Source organism: Anabrus simplex, chromosome 1 (genome assembly GCF_040414725.1).
Source record: "Anabrus simplex isolate iqAnaSimp1 chromosome 1, ASM4041472v1, whole genome shotgun sequence".
Taxonomy (NCBI): Eukaryota; Metazoa; Arthropoda; class Insecta; order Orthoptera; family Tettigoniidae; genus Anabrus; species Anabrus simplex.
Genome location: NC_090265.1, coordinates 1,339,463,854 through 1,339,488,091, shown reverse-complemented (window position 1 = coordinate 1,339,488,091; position 24,238 = coordinate 1,339,463,854). Strand labels below are relative to the sequence as shown.

The following is a 24,238-nucleotide window of genomic DNA, read 5'->3' as shown; positions in this document are numbered from 1 at the left end:
ATGATATGATATGATATGATATGATATGATATGATATGATATGATATGATATGATATGATATGATATGATATGATATGATATGATATGATATGATATGATATGATATGATATGATATGATATGATATGATATGATATGATATGATATGATGCACAGAAGGCCTGTAAAGATTTTAGACAAATTAAGAACACTGCGATCAGAACGAATGAAGAAGTACTGGGCAGATAAGAAGGATCAAACAGTACAACCTTCAAAGAATAAGTGTACATGAAAGGCTCAAGTGGTCCAATGTGGTCAATAAAGTTAATAATAATATAAGGCAACTACTTCCTGTTTCAAAAACTCCAGAAATACGAAGCCCTCAGAGTATGCTATTCTACAACACTTTCTCAAACCTTCTGCATTAAGTGTTTTCATTTCAGTTAGATCAAGAAAGTCTGAATATAGTTAGGCCCAAGTGTGTAAGAACACAAAACTTAAACAGATCCTATAAAGACAGGGAGGCTTTTAATGTTAATGACATTAGATGTGCTGAATAAAATTATTAACATTCTAATATGCATCTTGAAAATGTCACTTACATGTAGGCTTGGATGATACGTAAGTCTGCCGTCATCACACAATGTGACATACTTCTTCTTCCACTCTTTGTTTAGAGCCTTACTGCTGCGCTTGTAGAGGTAACCTTGCTTGATGGGAATGGCACGCCCACTGCCCAGTTCCCCATTCTTTAATTTGTCATCACCTTTTTTGGACGGAGTGAACAGGTTAGACCGGCGTCGGCTTTTCCTATAAGAAACAGTTACACCATAACGTAAATTTTCTCAGGTCAACAATACATACTCAAACTCAAATACAATGGAGACCAATTCCTAGATTCTGTATGAGAGTATGAACTCTCAAAATTCCTCCCGTACTGCAGAATATTTCGAACATTTCAATTCTGAAACATCAAGCATCCACTGTTGACAATCACTAGAACCTTTTGCACTAATCCCAAAGAAATAAGTATGTATACTGTGCATACCTGAGCTTTACGAGAAACATTAAATTGTAGAGGCGCGCGGCTGTGAGCTTGCATCCGGGAGATAGAAGGTTCGAATCCCACTATCGGCAGCCCCAAAGATGATTTTCCGTGGCTTCCCATTTTCACACCACGCAAATGCTGGGACTGTACCTTAATTAAGGCCACGGCAGCTTCCTTCCAACTCCTAGGCCTTTCCCATCCTATCATCGCCATAAGACCTATCTGTGACGGTGCAACGTAAAGCCCCTAGCAAAAAAACTCCCCACAATGTTTATCACACAAAAAAATAGTTTTCATAAAATGTTATGTATTTAAAATCTGTGTAATTTTGATTAAAAATGAGTGTGCTACAATCCAACACTGAAATAATTCTGTATAATTATATCCTGTAAGGCTCAATGGCTGAATGTTCACCTTAGCATCCTTCAATTCAGAGGATCGCAAGTTCGATCCCTGGTTAAGCTGAAGATTTTAGCTATATCTGGTTAGTTTTTCTGGCCTGGGGAGTGAGTGTTTGTCTTTGACTTAATCACACCTTTCTGTTTACACACAATTACCTTCAATGCCAACCACTACAGAAACATTTAATAGTTGAATACCCATAAAGGATGGGTATCAGGAATGGCATTAAGCTGTAAAACTGAGCGAAAATCAACATCTGGAACATAGATTGCACCTGAGACCCCACCAGGGAGTGGAATAAGTCACAGAGAAAGAAAATCATTTTTTATACTTAATATTTCATTCTGATAACATTTACATGAGGTAGCTATAAGGCTCTCCCCCCCACCAATGGTTTACATCACACTAACACATCGAAGGTTTTCAGAAATGGATGATGTGGGAAAGGTAGCGGCCATGGCCTTAGTTAAGGTACAGCCCCAGCATTTGCCTTGTGTGAAAATTGGGAAACCTTGGAAAATCATCTTCAGGGCCGCAGAAGGTAGGATTCAAACCCACCATCTTCCGAATGCAAGCTAACAGCTACGACCCTAACATCATAGCCAACTTGCTCAGTGGTACAAGGCTCCCAATTCTGGGAATTTCTACATAAGCAATTTCTAATCATTATGGACAGTATAAGGCATCAGTGTTAGTCTTACCTGGATGTAGTTGGGGTGGAACTAGGTGTAGGAAGATCTTTGTCCTTGCCCACAGACTGCTGCTGCTGCTGCTGCTGCTGCTGCTGTTGCTGTTGTTGCTGTTGTGGAGGTGGTAGGTTATCAAACCCCTGAGGTGGTGCGAACTTGGCCACATTGTTGTTGTCCACCACCGTAACTCCATCTGCTCGTGCTGTCAACGTTCCTGTGTCAAGCTTGTTAGTGTCCTGGTGCCTGTGCAGCTGATGATTGGAGGAGGAGAGAGTATGAACTTGCCGTCCACCTCCTAATGACGACAGACTGATACTATCCTGCAAAGCAAGTACACCATCTTACATTCAATAAATTCAACATTTATCTTCCTCTATAATACCAAATACAGTAGAGACAGTATTTGATAATACTTACAGATTTTACATTTAACAGAAAGGAATTAAATTAATTTTGCTCTACTTTATGACTATTTTCAAAGATTTGTTATAACTCACATAGGTATGACATAAGTTCAAGTGGAGAATGCTTTTATTTCTTTTCTTTTTTCAATTTGCTTTACATCACACCGACACAGATAGCTCTTATAATGATCTAGAATAGGAAAGGGCTAAAAGAGAGGGAAGGAAGCGACCATGGCCTTGCTTAAGGTACAGCCGCAGCATTTGTTTGGTGTGGAAATGGGAAACCATGGAAAACGATCTTCAAAGCTGCCAACAGTGGGGTTCAAATCCACTATCTCTCCCAAATGCAAGCTGACCGCTACGTGATCCAAACCACGCAGCCACTCACTCGGGAGAGTTGAGCCAAGGAGAACTGAAGAGAGGGGAAAAAGGATAGATGTACCGGACTAGAAGTATAAATACACACATCAATGTAGACTACCAGACAGACTTTACACACATAAACAAGCCTCGACAATGTAGCAACAACAACTTCATGATCTTCACTGAAAACTTTAGACTTCCAAGTGCTGTAACATTCTATTAACAGAGGAGCAAAGATAAAGTACAGCATCATAATGTTTAATATCACAATAATCAAATGTTTTCAGAATGAAAGTTACTTCCAGAGTGGAACTTTGAGTTGTTACAGTGTGTTAAATTTCTAATTTTTACCGACATTTCTCAACCAAATGCAACTGGCATCTTTAAAGTAAGTGAGCTGGTCTTTCTGTGAGTGTTGTTCTTTTTAGTCTTTTTAGGCAGAAGACCACACCCATAACACGAAGGTCAAAACAATGCACACCTCCAATATGATGTTAATTCTAAGTTATAAGAGACAGCTGAGGAGACTAGAAGAAAAGTAGAATATCTAGATCATTGTGCCTTTCCTCATGCTAAAAATGTCATCAGGCAGCAGCAAGGTATGTCTGTATGTCAAGTATTCATAATTTGATTCGAGGGCCCAAAGCAAAAGCTGCTAACAGGTAAAACTGGTAACAATGTGGTCTGGAAGTTTCGGTGTTATGCTAATAAAGAGATGTGTACAGCACAAGTCATGTCGACTTTCAAAGCATCAGATCTATACAGAGAATGTCTTGACTGTTTGTATTCCATGGAGAATAGCAGTAGTGTTGGGTTTATATACTTCAAAATATTGTCTGGCACTCTCTAGTTAGCAGTATTACCATGAGGTCAGTTTGCTCATATTGGTCAGTGGCGTTTCTTGCCTTGCCAATCACTGTTCTCAGATTCTTCTAGGGTTAAACAGTGGGAGAGAGATGGTTGAATGAGACCTCCTGAGGTGAAGTGAAATGATAGCACAGACACACAGGTACCAAGTATTGCTGAGACAGAGTTCTTCAGCTTTCATGTTAAAATTAATCAGGTGTTCATAAATTTTGATGGCTACTCATTTTAGTTTGGCAAGATAGTTTGACATTCTAAATAAGTACTGGAAAAGTACTAACACCTTATACCATAGTTGGGATGGGCAATGGGTCCCCAACCGGCTGCAAAGAAACCGACGTGCATTTGATCTCCCAGCCCATAGCTTGCCCAGCTGGGGTGGGCTTTAAAATGGAAATTCTCATTCCCCAACAAAAATCCTCACAGCTATATTGCCAATACACCTCTCATTACAATAGACGTAAGTCTCTTTTTCCAGCTTTTATCTCATGTGCTTTGAACTTTGTTTGAAAGTCTTGTAAAATTGACTTCATTAATTGATATTTGTGAACTGTATTGCTTTTCAGTGAGCTTCATGCAATAATGTGGAGCCCGTGGGAAACAAATCTGGAAATTAACACACCAGAAAATCTGTTTCCCGTGCCAACTGTATCTCATTGTGATCCTTTTCTCCTTTGTGTTTGTCCTATGTTCCAATCCTTTTACCACCTGTACTTATATTTCCTTATGTTTCTTCCCATTTCCTGTACTTATTTGGCCATCTCCTTATCCTACACTCCCCATATAAAGACTGGAGATCTGTCACCATGGCCTCTCAATGAGTGTTGATGCCTACCCTCCTGATCAAGCTGAGAGGCTGAGAAGGATGGAGAAAAATTGGGATTGATGAAGAGAGAGCCTATCTCTTTGTTGACGGCAGTGTATGAAGATGTGCAGATTGCCCTTCTTGTTTGATGTTTACAAGTTTCTCCTTGTCTCCTCTTTCCGCCACTCCCCCTTCACACAATGGCCTGCCTTTATGTTCATACTATTTTGTGTTCCTATTCTTGCCCCTCCTATCTATATATTATACAGTCAAACTTCTCTTCCACAAACACCATCAGTTCCATGAAAAAATTTTGTTATGAGAGGTGTCCGCTGAAACAAGGTTATAAAAATTAATCAAACATCTTAATGGCAAAGAACATCCACCTTAAATATAAACACATATATTTTGGTTTTTCTAAATCATTTCTAACTAAATATTCGCCTGGAGGACATTAGAAGTTATTTTATAGCTTTTACAAACATTAAAACTCCGAGAAGTGTGTAAATTTAGCAGTTACCGTGGTATTCTCAAAAAGGGAATACATTCTGTTAAATGGTTTTATTCTTGTATCCCCATCAGGTTGCGAGTTTCACAAGTAGGAAAAGTCCTCTCAGTTTTAATTACTGTGTTGATGGGGTGAAAGTTCCTTATGGGAATGATGGTAAGTACCTAGGTGTTAATATAAAGAAAGATCTTCATTGGGGTAATCACATAAATGGGATTGTAAATAAAGAGTACAGATCTCTGCACATGGTTATGAGGGTATTTAGAGGTTGTAGTAAGAATGTAAAGGAGAGGGCATATAAGTCTCTGGTAAGACCCCAGCTAGAGTATGGTTCCAGTGTATGGGACTCTCACCAGGATTACTTGATTCGAGAACGGGAAAAAATCCAAAGAAAAGCAGCTCGATTTATTCTGGGTGATTTAGACAAAAGAGTAGCGTTACAAAAAGTTGCAAAGTTTGGGCTGGGAAGACTTGGGAGAAAGGAGACGAGCTGCTCAACTAAGCGGTATGTTCCGACCGAGCTCGATAGCTGCATTCGCTTAAGTGCGGCCAGTATCCAGTATTCGGGAGATCGTAGGTTCGAACCCCACTGTCGGCAGCCCTGAAGATGGTTTTCCGTGGTTTCCCATTTTCACACCAGGTAAATGCTGGGGCTGTACCTTAATTAAGTCCACGGCTGCTTCCTTCCCACTCCTAGCCCCTTCCTGCCTTCATCGTCGCCATAAGACCTATATGTGCCGGTGCGACGTAAAGCAAATTTAAAAAAAAAACTGTCAGTGGAGAGATGGCGTGGGATGAGATTAGTAGACGAATAAGTTTGAGTGGTGTCTTTAAAAGGAGGGAAGATCAAAATATGAGGATAAAGTTGGAATTCAAGAGGACAAATTGGGGCAAATATTCGTCTATAGGTAGGGGAGTTATGGAATGGAACAAGTTACCAAGGAAGATGTTCAATAAATTTCCAATTTATTTGCAATCATTTAAGAAAAGGCTAGGAAAACAACAGATAGGTTATCTACCACCTGGGCAACTGTCCTAAATGCAGATCAGTACTGGTTGTGTGTAGACATGCTTCGAAATGTGGCTCCACGACGTCTTAAATATCGGTTGTGCTGCTCCCAATCCGGCGTGATATACAAATCCATTTGTTAAAGAATCTCAACTTGCAGATTATTTACCATTTATCGTGCCTTTCTTTTTTTCTTTTTTTGGTATCATTGGCGCACTCATTCGGTTTCTTTGTTCAAGTACACTTGAATAATTTATATACTACAACATTCACTTCTGCAAAAATTAATCCCGCTTTCTTCTTACTCCTCAATTGCTATTTTCCTCCCACTTCCTTAAAATTTAATGTTAATTCTTCACAGCTGTGTTTGACTTTTCCCACATTTGAAATTTTCAGGGAGCTTTCTCACTGATAGTCTTAGTCCCTTGTTACTCGTGTTTACTCTGGCGCACGATATTTCTGTCCCAACCATTGAACTAGTACCTACAGTTCAATGATCCCAACAATACCGCACAGGTCTCTTCCTTTTCAAGTTTAACTGAACTACCTGACCTCAACCTTTTCAGCAACAATCTAAGTTATGAACAGAATGGCGTAAGCTAGCTTGGGAAATCTCTTGGTATCTTGTAAGTAAAAAGTCACTGACAGCATTCTCCGGTAACTAGAATTTTCAAAATGTAGCCTACATTAATTAGAACGTAAGACGACCATAACGAAAGGTTTGGAAAGAGCCTTGTACAGAAGAACTTGACTTCGCTACGACAGCATTCCTACGTGCATTTCTTTCTCCCTTTTCCTTGAACTCGAAATAGTACAAACATTCAAAAGGATTGATTTCCCGTGTGTCTGCAGAATGACTTTAAAAGAAAGGATGACATAGCCGGGTGTAAAAATTGTCTTGGAATGTATGAAGTGTCTGCTTAAGACAAGTGGACGAGACTGATGTCGATGTCTGCTGTCCGGAATTTGAGGTGTCTGTTTAAATGAGGCTTATATAACACGTGTCTGATGTAAAATTGAATGGGCTCCGTGGAAAAATGTCCGTATAGGGAAATGTCTACTGAATAAAGGTGCCCGTTAGGACAGGTTCGACTGTATATGACATGACATGATAAATACATTAAGTAAACTATGGCACGACTGTAGTTTCCATAATTTATTTTCAATTGGTTTTCCATCGCACCGTCACAAATAGGTCATATAGCGACGATGGGGCAGGAAATGGTTAGGAGTTGGAAGAAAGTAGCCGTGGCCTTAATTAAGATACAGCCTAAGCATTTACGTAGTGTGAAAATGGGAAACCACAGAAAACCATATTCAGGGCTGCCGACAGTGGGATTCGAACCCACTATCTCCCGAATACAAGCTCACAGCGTGCCCCTCACCGCACGGCCAACTCGCTCGGTCATTACTTTTCTACAGACTAGCACAAAGGATGGAAGAGAAGCCATGCTTGCAGAATAAACTCAATCATGGAAGAGGCAATTGGATCAGACATATTTTGAGGCACGGAAGTCCTTAGCATACAATATTGGAGGGCAATATAGAAGGAAGAAATAGCAGAGGAAGACCACAACTACTGTATATCAACCAAATAATACAGGACAAAGGTATCATAATTACTTGGAACTGAAGAGATTAGTTGTAGAATGGAGTTCATAGAAAGCCACTACAAACCAATCTTTGGATTGAACACCGCTTGAGGAAAAGGAGGAGGAGGGAGCACAAAATATGATAAACAAGGTCATATGCAACTCAAAAGGTCTTGAATGATGCTACTATCTCACTGACAACATGTTTACTTCTAAACATCCTTTTAGCACACAAGTAAATTTACGACCAGTGCAACTGCTGTCTGCAAACTGCCACATTTAACATATCTTGCACCTGTAATTTAACCCTTAATTAAGAATGTTGAAAGTTGTTTCAAACTACTGTTGACAAAAAAAAAATAGATGTGTTGATTTGGAACATTAACCCTAGCTAATTTGACACTGTGACATAAGTATCAAATAAGTCAGCCTTCTTTGTGTGGATTAAAATTCTGTTATAACATCTAACTGAAAATATTGGGAATCAATTAAGTATTTTTATATTAGTTCACTCAGGTTGAGTACTTGAATGTTATTTTATTTGTCGCTGGTCTTCAACCCTACATCATATACGAGTACTAAATTACTAGATGTCTTTTGATGATATGGTATAAATTATATTCTAGAGGCATTCATAACTACTTCATTGGAGAAATCTATAAACATTAACTACTGGGAGGATAACATTATAAAACAGTTATCAAATTACCATTGATCTGCATTTAGGACAGTCACCCAGGTGGCAGATTCCGTATCAGTTGTTGATCTAGTCTTCCCTTAAATAATTTCAAAGAATTTTGAAATTTCTCAAACGTCTTCCTTGGTAAATTATTTCAATTCTAACTCCTCTTCCTATAAACGAATATTTGTCCCAATTTATCCTCTTGAATTCCAACTTCATCTTCATATTGCGATCTTTCCTTTCAAAAACATCACTCAAACTTATTTGTCTACTAATGGCATTCCACACCATCTCTCCACTGACAGCTCCGAACACACTGCTTAGTCGTCGAGCAGCTTTTCTCCTTTCTCCGAAGCCTTCCCAGCCCAAACCTTGGTAACGCTACTCTTTTTCCAGAAACCACCCAGAACAAATAAAGCTACTTTTCTTTGGATTTTTACAGTTCTCAAATCAAGTAAACCTGGTGAAGATCCCATACGCTGGAACCATACTCTAATTGCGCTCCTACTAGAGACATATATGCATAATGAAAATTGAAATGAAATGCCGGGAGTGTCCGAGGACATGTTCGGCTCACCAGATGCAGGTCTTTCTATTTGACTCCCGTAGGCGACCTGAGCGTCATGATGAGGATTAAATGCTGAAGACAACACGTACACCCAGCCCCAGACAAATTAACCAATGATGGTTAAAATTCCCGACCCTGCCGGGAATCGAACCCGGGACCTCTGTGGCCGAAGCACAACACGCTAACCATTTAGCCATGACGCCGGACATAATGAAAATTAAATTAATAAACATACTTATAAAAACAAACAAAGAAGATAATCAATCCAGAGAACCCAACCAGAAAGATAACAATGGCTCAAATAGCAGCCCAGTTTTTTATGTGGGAGTCCTTAAAGACAGCGGGTTGTCTGGTCCAATGAGACACTCCACAGAAGAAGGCCTTGAAGAGACGGCCGTGCGAAGGTGTCTATGTAGCCGTGGTGGCCGCCGCCGTTCAAACACCGCGATTGAAAAATTTGATAAGATGAAAGCGGAAATCCGCAAACTGAAGGAAGATATTGACGCCAACACTGATTCATTGGATCAATATAGCAGGAGAACTATTGTGAGAATTTTCGGCATCCCTGAAAGTGCGAACAAGAACTGCGATGAACTAGGGCTCAACGTGTGCAAACCAGCAGGCGCTGATGTGAAACAATGACATTGATGTATCATAGAGTAGGACCTCGATCTCCAGCGAAAACACGACCCATTCTAGTGAAATTTGTGTCTTATCGCTCATGAAAGGACGTCTTCGCGAGAAAACGGAAACGGAAAGCATTACCACAACAGCCCGTGAAGATCTTACGGCTATTACAATGTCCATCTTGAAGACAGCAATCCAGCGATTTGGACTTACAAACACTTGGACTGATTCTGGAGACATCGGAATCAAGAAGCCTAACGGGATGATATTAAGTGTGTGCCAGTTAAAGGAACTTCTATGGCATATGCTAAGTTTTTGTTCCGGTACTCTTTTTTCACTTGACAAGGTGAGTCAACTCTCATCCTTTAGAGTAAATCACAGCTGAAAGGCTATCTTTTTATTTATTTTAATTAACTGTATCTACTCTGTAACTATCTGTCTATCTACTGGACTGTCAATAGTATCCTAGGGACTTGAACAGACTGTAAACTCGTGATCACAAGAATTCTGGGTGGAAAGGGAAACACTGAAACAGGTAACGTTTGGGCGTAAATTTTGGCCAACCTTGAGGATTAAGGAGGTGTTGCTTGCGACGTTACACACTCAGAAGTCACTCCCAACTTCATTTTTTCTGGAAATGATTAAGATGTTTCTATGATTAAACATTCTGGCTATAATGGTTCTTCCTTATCAAGGAAAACAATTAATTAACTGTAATTTAACTGTGAAGAAGTGTGCACGATGTAATCCCGTCCCAAAACATGGCATTTAAGTGTTTGATCAGAGCTGACAATAACTCCATAGGAACGGATTTTCAAACACCCTTGCGTCTCTGATTATCATAATCATTTAATGCCAGGTTATTTTTACTTTGATTGTTGAGAATAAACATTATTATTATTATTATTATTATTATTATTATTATTATTATTATTATTATTATTATTATTATTATTCACCCTTTGAGAAACTGCCTCTGTGGATCAGTGGTAGAGTGTCGGCCTCCGGATCCCAAGATCCAAACCCGGCAGAGGTAGTCGGATTTTTGAAGGGTGGAAAAATGTCCATTCGACACTCCATGTCATACGATGTCGGCATGTAAAAGATCTCTGGTGGCACATTTGGTGTTTACCCGACAAAATTCATTAAATCTCAGCCATAGACGTCCAAGAGTGTTTCCGTTTACTCGGTCTGGCATATAGTGGACCTAGAGTACAAACGTCAAAATTGACGAGCAGATAGCCAGATGGCGTCAAATTCAAAATGTCTGCACACGGTAGCTGAGGCCATACGAGTGTTATTATTATTATTATTATTATTATTATTATTATTATTATTATTATTATTATTATTATTATTATTTTACCCCACGAGAAATAAACTTAACAGTTATTTAAAATGCAACAGCTTTATAAAGGTGGAAAAAATAGTCATAATAAGAAAGAATATTTTTATACCACATGGCAGTTCGTGAAAATAAAATAAAAGACTTGGCACGTTTTCCCCTGTGTATAACTTCTGAACCTGTAATGTATTTTCGGCAATATAGAATAGCACACAGCACCTCGATCCATTAGAATACTAATCATGATCAGTCTCGCAAGAATACGGATATCTCAGTAATTCAGTGTTTCCAAAATGCTAAAATAACGGAGGTGCATACACACGGTAAAATGCTTTAGTGATCGGTGACCATTATACGTTTCCAGTACTTTTACTCTACCGTCTTACTCTCTCTTCACAGTCTGTGCGCAGGGGAAAGGGGTGCGGGAAAACACGGACACAGGCGAACGTATGATAAGTGCATGCAAATACACTACAGAGAATACGTGACACATCACGAGATTTCGCAAGACATTGATTGCCAGCGCACCTAGCGGGACGGCCTTGAAACTGAATGTAGCAGCAATACCGATCAGCTGATATAGTGTGCAATTTTGGTCTTGGATTTGCATTAAGATGAATATTTTCGTGAAAATGCAATTTATCCGGCGACAAACGTTTTTGGAATTACAAACATACAAGCATTGAACCATGTTTCGTAAGGTTTTGGCTGTTTTTGGTTGCAGCACCTGTGAATTGGTTCAGGTATCGAAATCTTTCTTCCGCTTTCCTCGAGACAAAACACTGTGAGTAAATTCCAATACGTATTGAAAATATTGGTATACAAACCACATTAGATTTAACATTTAGTTGCCAACATCTATTCATATCTTAGACTAGCAAATGTATCTGTGCTTCGCTACGGTATTATACCTTGTATACGGAGTTCTACGTAAGATACTGCACACGCAGTAAGATTATATTAAATTGCACGTCTCATAGCGATATCCGAGAAACAAAACGGGCAAGACCCCATACGTTGTTTCGAATGTAAGGTACAAGTTTGGGAAATTTAGATGATAATGGGAGGTCACATTTCCTCCTGTCATTCACAATCGAGTTCGGGAGTTTCTACAATAACGGCAGGCTCACTTACCAGCCGCCATTCGCAATAGATATACCGTAAAATGGGGTGAATAGAAACAAATTTAACTTTTGAAATTGTCTGGACAACGCTTTACGAAAGATACATGAATTATTTTTGTGGCATTGCATGGGTGTAGGTCAAATTATTAACTGGTCAAATTATCATGGTCTTGGCAGTTGCCATTCACAAAATATTTTTATAAAACATGTATGTTTCTATTTACCCGCCTGTGGGGTGAATGGGAACAGGCATACATTTTACCATAATGTTGCTATTGTACCTTCATTTGGGGGATTGGAAACGGTCTATATCTAACATTAATACTATAAGTGGGATAGAATAATAACGTAAACATCCTTTCTCAACATTTTTATGTCTATCTTCAATAAATTCAGTACAAAATGAGTAGGTTAAATTGAATAAAAGGTTACAACGTTCTAATGTATTTCTAAAATTTACACATTTACAATGTCAAATGGTATTTCTGTGCACAAAATGCCTAATAAAACATATATGCCTGTACTGTATAAAATCCAAAATTTGAAAACAAATGAAGTCCCGGCCAGGCATATCGTCTCTGAACATTTTACGATCTTCCCGCGAGAATTAAGATATTGTTTTACAAAAATTCTCGCATCATATGGGTCCATTGTCTAAGCCCACTCAGCACATACGCTTAATCTATTTCAAGCAATTCTTCTTCTTCTGCAGTTAATACTGTCTGTACACCTTATTTCTTTATGGTACCCTTTCGAGTCAAATGATGGTACAATAGAGAATAGTTTATTTTATGTTTCTTGCTTGCGTCCCTACAGCTGAGGGCATTGTTGATATCATCCACTGCTGCCTGGATTGCTTCTTTGACTGTGTGTGTGATAGTACTTGCTCCTAGGATCGTGTTTATAAGTTCGGGGCATGATGAAACTCTTTGTTTCTATTCACCCCACAAATCGACAATTTGTGCTCAAAAATAAATTTAGGTTAGATATACAAACACATGTAAAAATATAATAATGCCATATTTATGATATCATTTATTAAACATTAGACTAGGTATTTCATAAAATAAGATTAGCCTATGCCAACATTTTACCTGCTGTCTGAATGAAGTTTTACCGCGCCAATTTTTTTGTGATGATTTGGCTCCACTTTACCTGACAATGGCTTCCACAAAACATTGTGGACACACCTTTGAAACATTAATTTCTCTTCAGGATATGTTATTTCACAAATATATCCAACAAATTTTAAAATGCAACAATTACAGTATTATTTACAGTAAATTACTAAACTTTCCAGGTTTTTGTTTCTATTCACCGCACTGTTTCCATTCACCCCATTTTACGGTAGGTAGTTTTCATTATAATGTCAGGCCCCCTTTCCTAACGATAGTCCCACTCGAGTTGGAGAGATTTGACTGTAACCGAGACATGCTGCGCTATCCTAAATATAAAGAATCGAGATACGAAAATAAGACATAGCATCAAAGTTGAAGATCTCTCCAAATTGAGTAGCGATTGTCTAATCTCCTTTGTGAAATGACATGGTTTAGAAAGCAGTTACCACGAAACGAAGGTCTGAACCGTCGAGGAAATTGTCTCCGTATTTCGATATTTTTCGGGGACTAATAGTAATACATTTGAACACCCTGGAATACTCACTCAAAGGATAGAGTGTGCAGTGACCAAGCTAAATAATGTATATAACAAAGGGACGTAACATACAAGGGATGTTTCGCATGTAGTCCACGGATTTTACAGAAAATCAGTGGTATAAGAGAAAATGGAAGGAAACTGTTGTTGTTTCCCTATAAACCCCCATTCTATTCAGTTATTTTAAACCATATGCATATCTAAACCTTCCCCTGGATCAGTACACTCTATATGTGAGTTTTGGTCGAGATCTATCCGGCCGTTTCGCCGCGGGGGTGGAACAGACGGACAAACAGACAAACAGATACGAAAGCTTAAAATCACGGACACGGCCTAGAGTTGACCTAAATAGGATAATTATCTGAAAAATTGGCAAATCAAACGAAGTTACAGACAGCAGACCTCCTAGAATTTTATTTATATACATAAGCATGAGCACGTTTTTAAGTGCAGACCTTCATTTCGAGATTTACTGCTTTTAAACGGTAGGTCATATCAACAAACGGATTCCGTCATCAGATGCCCCTTTTAGTTTTCTACATGGTTGGTCCTATGGCATTTACTGTATTTATGAGTTAGATTGAATTAGAAGCATTAAATAGGGTGAAATCTGGGTACAGTTTTCATACATTACTTTCTTTTTCGGATACTTATGCAGCAGCTGGAATCATAAAATTGCCGGTCTGAGTGGTTCAGACGGTTGAGGCGCTGGCCTTCTGACCCCAGCTTGGCAGATTCGATCCTGGCTCAGTGCGGTGGTATTTGAAGGTGCTCAAAAACATCAGCCTCGTGTCGGTAGATTTACTGGCACGTAAAAGAACTTCTGCGGGACTAATTTCCGGCACCTCGGCGTCTCCGAAAACCGTAAACGTAGTTAGAGGGACGTAAAGCTAATAACATTATTACATCATAAAATTTGGCTAACATATGACCATTGGTCGTGTCAATGTGCATACCGCATTTCATGATTCTATCCTTCCTATAAGTGTGCCAAACGATAAGATATACATGTAAAAAGTACAAAATTAACTTAAAATTGAGAAATATAGCTCTATCTAACGTATAAGGGATCGAGATACGACAATATGTCAAAGGACCAAAGTTGTAGATCTCTCGAAATTGAAACGCGATTGTGCATTCTGTTTTGTGATACGACTTACCGTTTAGCCACCAATTATCCCGAAACGAAGGTCTGCACCGTCATTGAAATTGCCTCCATATTTCGATATGTTCCGGGGCCAAAAAATCATACATTTGAATAGATTGCAAGTTTTCCTCAAAGGAAAGAGTGTTCAGGTTTCTGGATTAGCACTCGCATACATACGGAGTACTTAAGGAAGAAAATATTGCAGTTAACAAAGTTGAAATTAATAGAAAATAGGATTAGGCCTATAACTGAGGACAGCCGGATGGGACAAATAGCCCTATGTAAATACCAAGTGGATGTATTGTAAAATGAAATGTCCCTCACTAAATTGTGATGATTGAGTTAGGATATAAGAAGGTAGAAACATAGGATAAATTTAGGCGCAGGGATTCTTAGGTAAACAGATAAGAGGATGACTTAGGGAGTTATTACTCAAATCTAAAGAGGCAAGACAGAGGTAAAAAAATTAAAGCTGAAAACAGAAGTAGAAGAGAAATGCAGTAAAATTTATAGCAAATGCCAGAAAACACCTTACGTTGTGAAATCTAGGGCTACACTCCGCGGTACTGTTGAAATGTTAACAGCCTCATTAAAGCTATTCGACGACGATTGTAATCTCCAACGGGATTCCGCATATATTCCGCAGAATTGCAGCACGTCACTCTCGTCTTCTACGCAAGGAACAACCACGAGTTTACAAGAATTTTGAAGAAAATTACATTATCCTATGTTTTACTTCACTGCTGGCAAGCAGCCAGAGACGCTGCCATGGTAACCGTTAGGTTCGTTGTCGGTCTGTCGGCCACTCAATGCAGAGCATAAAATCCGCACAAAGTAGTAATTTTATCCGTCATTTGAAGAGTAAGCGAAATTATACTCAAACAAAAGTTGTTTATAATGAAGGGACGTTTCACATGTAGTCCACGGATTTTATAGAAAATCAATAGTACAAGAGAAAATTGAAGAAAACTGTTGTGGTTTCCCTATAAACCCCATTCTATTAAGTGATTTCCAAATCATATGCATACCTACTATTAGTAAACCTTCCCCTGGATAAGTAAACTCTATATAGAATATGAAGTTTGGTTGAGATCTGTCCAGCCGTTTCGCCGTGATGGTGGAACAAACAGACAGACAGACAGACAGACAGACAAACAAACAAACAAACAAACAGACACGAAAGCTAAAAACGACTAATACGGTCTTGAGTTGACCTAAATCGGATAAATATCTGAAAAATTTGCAAAACAAATGAAACTACAGACAGCGGACCCCTTACAACTTTATTTATATCGATTAATTACCCGAAGGAAATTAAAACAAAATACATAAAACAAAAATTCTTCCTTTTCTACCGCATTTCCCAGACCTGTGGATTCGCGAGTGCGATCTGTGTCGCACATATCGATTTAGCCGTATTTTACGGCCGGGTGCCCTTCCTGACGTCTTCCCTATATGGAGGATTAGCTGATGTACCCGTGCTTCGCTACGAGATTCTCAGAAAGACTGATTTGTGGTTTTCCTAACTGAAATCAACTTAGGTCATTACCAAAACGTCAGTAGGAATGTAGCGATTAAAAACAATGTTATCACATAAAATACTCGATCAAATGAAAAACTACACAATTTCTCACTTTTAACGAACAGAACTACGGTGTCGATCTAACAGTCCAAAGTTCCAGAGCTGGAATGACCAGGCCGCAGGCAGCCGTTAACACTCCTCTGCCAATATTCCGTCAAATATGCACACTTCTCATTCCAATTAGTGCCTCCGAGTAGGGATTGATAGCTCGAATGCTATGATGAACCAGTGTGTTACGTGCCAGTAGTATCGGGAAATTTATGAAACAGAGGAATGGCATGCTAAAGAAAAAAGTTACCTAATTCCACAGCTACTTCTCGCCAATATTTAGGCAGGCTGTTACACTCGTACGACTGGGCGAGTTGGCAGTTTGGTTAGGGGCGCGCAGCTGTGAGCTTGCATCCGGGAGATAGTGGATTCGAACCCCACTCTCGGCAGCCCTGAAGATGTTATTCCGTGGATTACCATTTTCACACCTAGCAAATGCTGCAAATGCTGCCAAGGCTGCTTCCTTCATATTCATAGGCCTTTCCTATCCCATCGTCGCCATGAGACCTAACTGTATTGGTGCGACGTAAGGCAAATTTTAAAAAATACTCGGTACGCAGCAGTAACCCTCTCTATCGGAGATGAGTGACAACAGAAAACAAAGCACATCACAACAAACAATGGTCAATGTAATGTTATTGTTGATCAATTTTATGACAGTTCTATACAGTAGGCCTTCACATTTAGTTTTCTTTCGACTCTGTGATAGTAGGGCGTCTTATAAAATTATTTATAGCGTAGACTGTAATTCCTTATTCTACGACTTTACATACCGGCTTTCATTAAATCCTGTTTAACCATTTTCTCGTGACGCGGCGCTGATAAGGACTTAGTAACAAAAATCCAAATTCATGAATTTCTCTGATCATAGCCGCTATGGTAACAATGTATAATACATACATGAGCGGAAATATAATACATAACTAAAATGTTGTGCAGTCTCTAACGATACGACCACTAATAACATAATTATTTGGGAATTAAATTTTAGGCCTACCCCTAAACTACCATTCATTCAGCGTGAATAACATTATTTACGGCCTAGATTATAGCGACTTATTCCTCGACTTTACATACCGATTTTCATTAAGATAGGACCACTAATAACATAAATATTTGAGAATTCCATTGTAGGCCTTCCCCTAAACTATAATTTTTCTCAGCGTGAATACGATTATCTACGGCCTAGATTGTAGCGACTTATTCTTTGACTTCCCCTACCGATTTTCGTTATATACGACTATTAACAACAAATATTTGAGAATTAAATTTTAGGCCTTCCCCTAAACTCCCATTTCACCCAGCGTGAGTAAAGTTATTTATGGCCTAGATTATAGCGACTTATTCCCCGACTTTGTATACCGATTTTCATTAAGATATGGCCACTAATAACTTAAATATTTGAGAATTAAATTTTAAGCCTTCCCCTAAGATACCATTTCAGTTAACGGGAATAAAATTATTTATGGCCTAGATTGTAGCGACTTATTACCCGACTTTGTATACCGATTTCGATTAAATTCTCTTCAGCCGTTTCCTTGTGATGCGTGTACATACATACATACATAAATTACGGAAAAGTAAGAAGTGCATTTCCTTGTTACTGCGGGCACGACTGATATAGAAATACCTTTCTTTTCAAATTCTGAGCAATGTACAGACATAACTCTTATTTTATATACCTACCGTGCATAGATTGTGGTGCTGTTAACTTGGAACATGCCTAGATTGTTATTCTAGACCAGGCCATACTAACATTACTAAGTCAGCCTCTGCTTGAAGTATGCACACTGCTCATTCAAAACAGCGCGTCAAAGTAAGGATCGAATAACTGGAATACTATGAAGAACCAGTGTGTTACGTACCAGCTGTATCAGAAAATGTATGGACCAGAGGAATGACATGCTAAAGAAGAAAGTTTTCTAACTCCCCGGCTATTTCCCGCCAATATTCAGTCAGGCTGTTATACTCGGGGCGCAGCAGTAATCCCATCTATCGGAGTTGAGAGGCAGCATAAGAAACAAATAACATCACAACAAACAATAGTCAACGTAATGTTATTGTTGATCAATGTCATGCGTTTCCGATGAAATGTCGTATGGCTTTTAGTGCCGGGATATCCCAGGACGGGTTCGGCTCGCCAGGTGCAGGTCTTTCTATTTGACAACCGTAGGCGACCTGCGCGTCGTGATGACGGTGAAATGATGATGAAAACAACACGTACACCCAGCCCCCGTGCCGTAGGAATTAACCAATTAAGGTTAAAATCCTCGACCCGGCCGGGAATCGAACCCGGGACCCCCTGAACCGAAGGCCAGTACGCTGACCGTTCAGCCAACGAGTCGGACATTTAGGTCTTCACATTTAGTTTTCTTCCTAATCTGAAATACCACTCATCATAGTCGGTACGGTAAAACTGAATAAAACATAAATGATCGGAAAATGTATTCTCTGTAACTTTTGTTATGTAGTACCTTTCGACAGGACGTAAAACATAGGTATTTAAAAATGAAATTTTAGGCGCCTTCCCCTAAACTACAATTTCTTGGGTGTTTTTGCTAGTGGCTTTACGTCACAGCGATACAGAGAGGGCTTATGGCGGCGATGGGATAGGAAAGGCCTAGGAATTGGAAGGAAGCGGCCGTGGCCTTAATTAAGGTACAGCCCCAGCATTTGCCTGGTGTGAAAATTGGAAACAACGTAAAAAACAAATAGTCGGTACGGTAAAACTGGATAAAACATAAATGATCGGAAATTGTATTCTCTGTAACTTTTGTTATATTTCCTACACGTTCGTACAAGTTAGCTTTACTCTTCCGATTACGTTCACACGAGCTAACTTTTCTCTTCCCTATATGTTCGCACAAGCTAACTTTTCTACACGATCACAAGAACTATAATTTTTTTTATCTTTCCTGCATGTTCATACAAAGTAGCTTTTCTCATCGTCTATACGCACAAAGATCCTGAATTTCACAAAAACGTTAGTAAACGTAATGTTACATTAGGAAAAAATAAATAAATTATTCGTATGTACAAATAAATAACTGCTTGGACTCACACTTCACGGAAGGAAAATGCAACCGATTCATTGTGGATTATCACAGAAAGTGGGCTAGATAGACAATTTTTATGAAAATAAAGGTGGTGGTGGTGCAGGATGTTTTTTAATATAAAAATGCTATTTGTTCGGAGCGTCGACCCATGTGGATCTTTTGCCCCTACTGGCACCATATTGTATGAACCTGCGTGTAATCGGAATGGCGGTAGTGTGGAATGTTGTGTGTGAGTACAGGAACATTAAGAACATCACAAACACCTAGTCCCCAGGTCAGGGATATTAATCATTACAATTTAAAAGCTCTGATCCGGCCGGGAATCGAACCCGGGGCCGTCGGGTGACAGGCGGACGCGTTGCCCCCCACACCGCGGGGCCGGACTGCAGAATGTTTAACGAGTCTTTGATATTTCCTATTATGATATTGTTGAGTGTATTTCGGGGGTTACCTAACCCTTTCAAAATGTTCCAGGTGTATTTTGTAGTAACTACCCTCCTGCCAAGTAACAATCCTTTAAGTGACCAATGTTCTAGTAGGATGTTGTAATATTCACTTAGATATGGGATGCACAGTTTATAAATAATTTATCTTTTCTGTGTCACCCTCAATTGCCTGCTCGATGTCTTTTTCGAAACGTATATTTGGATCCAACGCTAAAGTAGTGGGGATTTTTTTTTTTTTCTTGGACGAATGGCAATGATGTCGGCTCTTCTATTCGACCCCGTAGAAGAAACACTTGTAAACTTGCCACGTCATTTCTCTTAATGCTGAAGCTAGAGCTGTGATGGCGATTATTCTGTTGCAGTGCTCCCTGGGGATAGGTACAAAGAACGTATCCTAAAGTTTCAGTCTCGCCAAAGGTAGGATGATGGCAGTGGGTTGTACTTGTGCACCTTCCAGGGACTGCTCGAACTGCCGAGATGTTGGACGACATTTTAAGGGCGTTTGTCCAGTCCGAAGACGACAATCCACAGCGAGTATTCACCAAAAAATTGATATACTGATACGCCCCTTCCTCTCAAGGAGTGAGGAGCCCATGTATGAAATACCTTCTCCCTTACGACCCTTCTTAATCACCTGCTAGTCCAGGTTGTTATCAGCTACGTGATATTTAAAATGCCAAAGACAGCTTTCCTCTCACTCCGTAAGTCTCTGAGAATGGAGACAGGCATGACTGACATATGGACGAGCTACATTTTCTTTCCTAAACATCTGCATGTGCTCTTTTCCCTTTCTAACATGTTTGCATGCGAGCTAGGGTCTTTGCTATATGTTTGCACGAGCTAATTTTTCTATACGCTCAACAAATATTAACAGTACTTTAACGTAATATGGTGTTTTATGACTCTTAAGATTACTGGTACTAATACTATAGGAAAACGAAAAACTAAGCTTTACTGACCTTATGAGTAAGAGTTTGAGTATGACTGGGTGATACATTGCTTAGGACATTGCTTGCAGGGGAGCCTCCTGACGTGTGAGGCGAAGACGTGCTGTTAGTGCCACCAACAATAAACCCATTGTTGGTGGGGGATGGTACAGGACCCTGATGATGGTGCCTAGCTGAAACAGCCGTAGGTACGAAGTGGCTGTTCGGTGTAGAGGGCCGCGAGTTCGTAGGCGTCAAACATGACGTAGAAGAGGACAGCCGTTGCTGCACGATCTTCTGACAAGCTGAAAGATAAAATGCCAGGATGAGAAAAACTGGCAGTAAGATCGTAAACATAGTTTAAATTTTGAACCAATATTTACCAATACTATTTAACAAATCAACGTCTACATGAAATAAAATCACGCCAATACACCACAAGGAAAATCAACTGGACGGTAGAGAACAGCATTATTGCACACCACCATTACCAGAACGTTATAGTCCTTTCTTTAAGGTAAGGGAAATTGGAAGATTAAATAATTAAAACCTCTTTTGCCAATGTACGGCATTACTGTAGAATATTGACAGATAAAAGTTATGCATTACAGATAAAGGTTTCCCGATTTGTTTGTTCTGTAAAACGTATTATGATAACATCATCGACTAATACTTAACTCTAAACGGATAATATTTAAAACATTCATGAGAACTGGCAAGTACATAATGAACAGGAATACTGGCATCTCGTATTTTACATATAATTGGCTGCGACATCCGATAGAGTTAAGTCTCTTTAAAAAACTCGGACATCCCTTTAAAGTCGAGCCTTTATATGCTTAGACCAATAAGTCAGAAATCCAAACATTCCTTTCTCTCCTTTCTAAACAATCAAAGAACGTATCTCCAAATTTTCTTAAATCCAAAAGTGTTGAATTTCAACATTCAACCATCATCGCCGAGCATAAACTACTGGACATAAAGAAATGAATTTTTGAGGATATGTTTATTTTACAGCATAGGTTTTCACTAAGGAAGGATTGTTGGATAATCCGCCGGTAAGAGGGTGAAAATATTTTTGTTTTTGTTTTCAGAAAATCCAATTAAGTAAGGGTTGTAAAAATAAGTGAAAAAGGGGTTGAATCCTTTATATGAGGATAATTATATCTCAAAAAGTAAAGCTGTTACAGATGTGAAAGTTAGTACAAGGAATCTCTTTTAAAAACACGTTTATTTTGGAAAATCCAATTAAGAGATGAAAAGATGAGGAAAAAGGGATGAATTTTTAAAATGAGTAAATCTCAATAACTTGACATGTTACAGACGTAAAAACTGGTATCTAGAATGTCCTTTAAAAATAAATTAGCGTGTATTTTTGGTTACCGGAAAATCCACTTAAGGGGGGTGAAAGGAAGTGAAAAAGGGGTGAATTTTTAAAATGAGTACATCTCAACATATTTACAGACCTAAACACTTAAAAAGTAAAGAAACACGAGTATTTTATTTTCGAAAAATCCACCTAAGGAGGGTGAAAAGGACTGAAAACGTGGTTGAATCCTTTATAGGGGCACTCATATATCTAAAACTGAAGACGTTACGGGAGTGAAAATTATTTGGAATCTCCATTAAAAATAAAGAAATACGTAATTTTTGTTTCCCGAAAATCCACTTAAATGGGATTGAAAAGAAGTGAAGGAGTTGAATTCTTTCTATAAGGCTACTTATATCTCAAAAACTGAAGATATTACAGACGTGAAAATAGGTATTTGGATTCTCCTTTCTTTCCGGAAAAACCACTTAAGTGGGCGGGATAGGGGGAGGGTGGGTGAAAAGAAGTGAAATAGGAGTATAATTCCTTTTATGAGGATGTTTAAACCTCAAAAACTGAAGATGTTACAGACGTAAACATTGGTATTTTGAATCTCCTTTAAAAATAAAGAAATCGGCATTCTTTGTTTTAGGAAAGTCCACGTAACAGGGTGATAATAATAATAATAATAATAATAATAATAATAATAATAATAATAAAGTTATTTGCTATACGTCCCACTAACTACTTTTACGGTTTTCGGAGACGCCGAGGTGCCGGAATTTAGTCCCGTGGGAGTTCTTGTACGTGCCAGTAAATCTACCGACACGAGGCTGGCGTATTTGAGCACCTTCAAATACCACCGGATTGAGCCAGGATCGAACCTGCCAAGTTGGAGTCAGAAGGCCAGCGCCTCAACCGTCTGAGCCACTCAGCCCGGCTTAACAGGGTGAAAAGAATTGAAAAAGTAGGTAAATTTTTAAAATGAGTATATCTAAAAAAATTAACATGTTTCAGACGAGAAGAATGGTATTTGGAATCTCCATTAAAAATAAACACGCATCTTGTTCCGAAAATCCACTTATTTGTGGGGGGGAGGGGGAAAGGGTGAAAGAAGTGAAGGAGTTGAATTCTTTTTATGAGGATACTTACATCTCAAAAAACTGAAGATGTTATGCAAGTGAAAATTGCTTTTTGTAATCTACTTTAAAAAGAAACACACTTATTTTTTCGGAAAATCCAATTAATGGGGGTGGGGTTGGTGAAAATAAGTGACGTTGAAATCTTTTTAAGAGGATACATATATCTCAAGAACTAAAGATGTTACAGGGGTGAAAATGGGTACTTGGAGCCTCATTTAAAAATAAGAAAACACGTATGTTTTTGTTTCCGGAAAATCCATTGAAAGTAAGGGGGGAGGGGGTGAAATGAACTGAAGAAGGAGTTGAATTCTGTTTGTATGAGAACACTTATATCTCAAAAACTTAAGATGTTTCAGACTTGAAAATTGGTATTTGGAATCTCGTTAAAAATAAAAACACGTATTTTTTGTTTTCGGAAAGTCCACCTAAGAGAGAGAGAGAGAGAGAGAGAGAGAGAGAGATGAGGAGGGGAGGTGAAAAGAAGTTAAGAAGTCTTTTTTGTTTTTTTGCTATTGGCTTTACGTCGCACCGACACAGATATGTCTTATGGCGACGATGGGACAGGAAAGGGCTAGGACTGGGAAGGAAGCGGCCGTGGCCTTAATTAAGGTACAGCCCCAGCATTTGCCTGGTGTGAAAATGGGAAACCACGGAAAACCATCTTCAGGGCTGCCGACAGTGGGGTTCGAACCTACTATCTCCCGAATACTGGATACTGGCCGCACTTAAGCGACTGCAGCTATCGAGCTCGGTGAGTGAAGAAGTAGTTGATTCTTTTTATGAGGATACTTGAGATGTAAAAATTTGTATTGCGAATCTCCTTTAAAAGTAAAGAAACACGTAATTTTTGTCACTGGAAAATCCACTTAAAGGTGTGAAAAGAACTGAGAAAGCGGTTGAATGATAAAAACGAGTATATC

At 39.0% G+C, this 24,238-nt stretch overlaps 1 protein-coding gene across 1 annotated transcript in view; it reads right to left on the bottom strand.

Annotated features, from left to right (window-relative positions):
- Positions 1-24,238, bottom strand: part of CenG1A (Centaurin-gamma-1A) — a 528,156-nt gene that overhangs the window by 90,322 nt on the left and 413,596 nt on the right. Inside the window, exons 5-7 of the mRNA XM_067137775.2 lie at positions 20,901-21,172; positions 2,131-2,438; positions 582-789 (exon numbers count right to left, since the gene is read on the bottom strand). Of these exons, the coding sequence (XP_066993876.2) occupies positions 582-789; positions 2,131-2,438; positions 20,901-21,172 (788 nt within the window). The remainder of the gene's footprint in view (positions 1-581; positions 790-2,130; positions 2,439-20,900; positions 21,173-24,238) is intronic.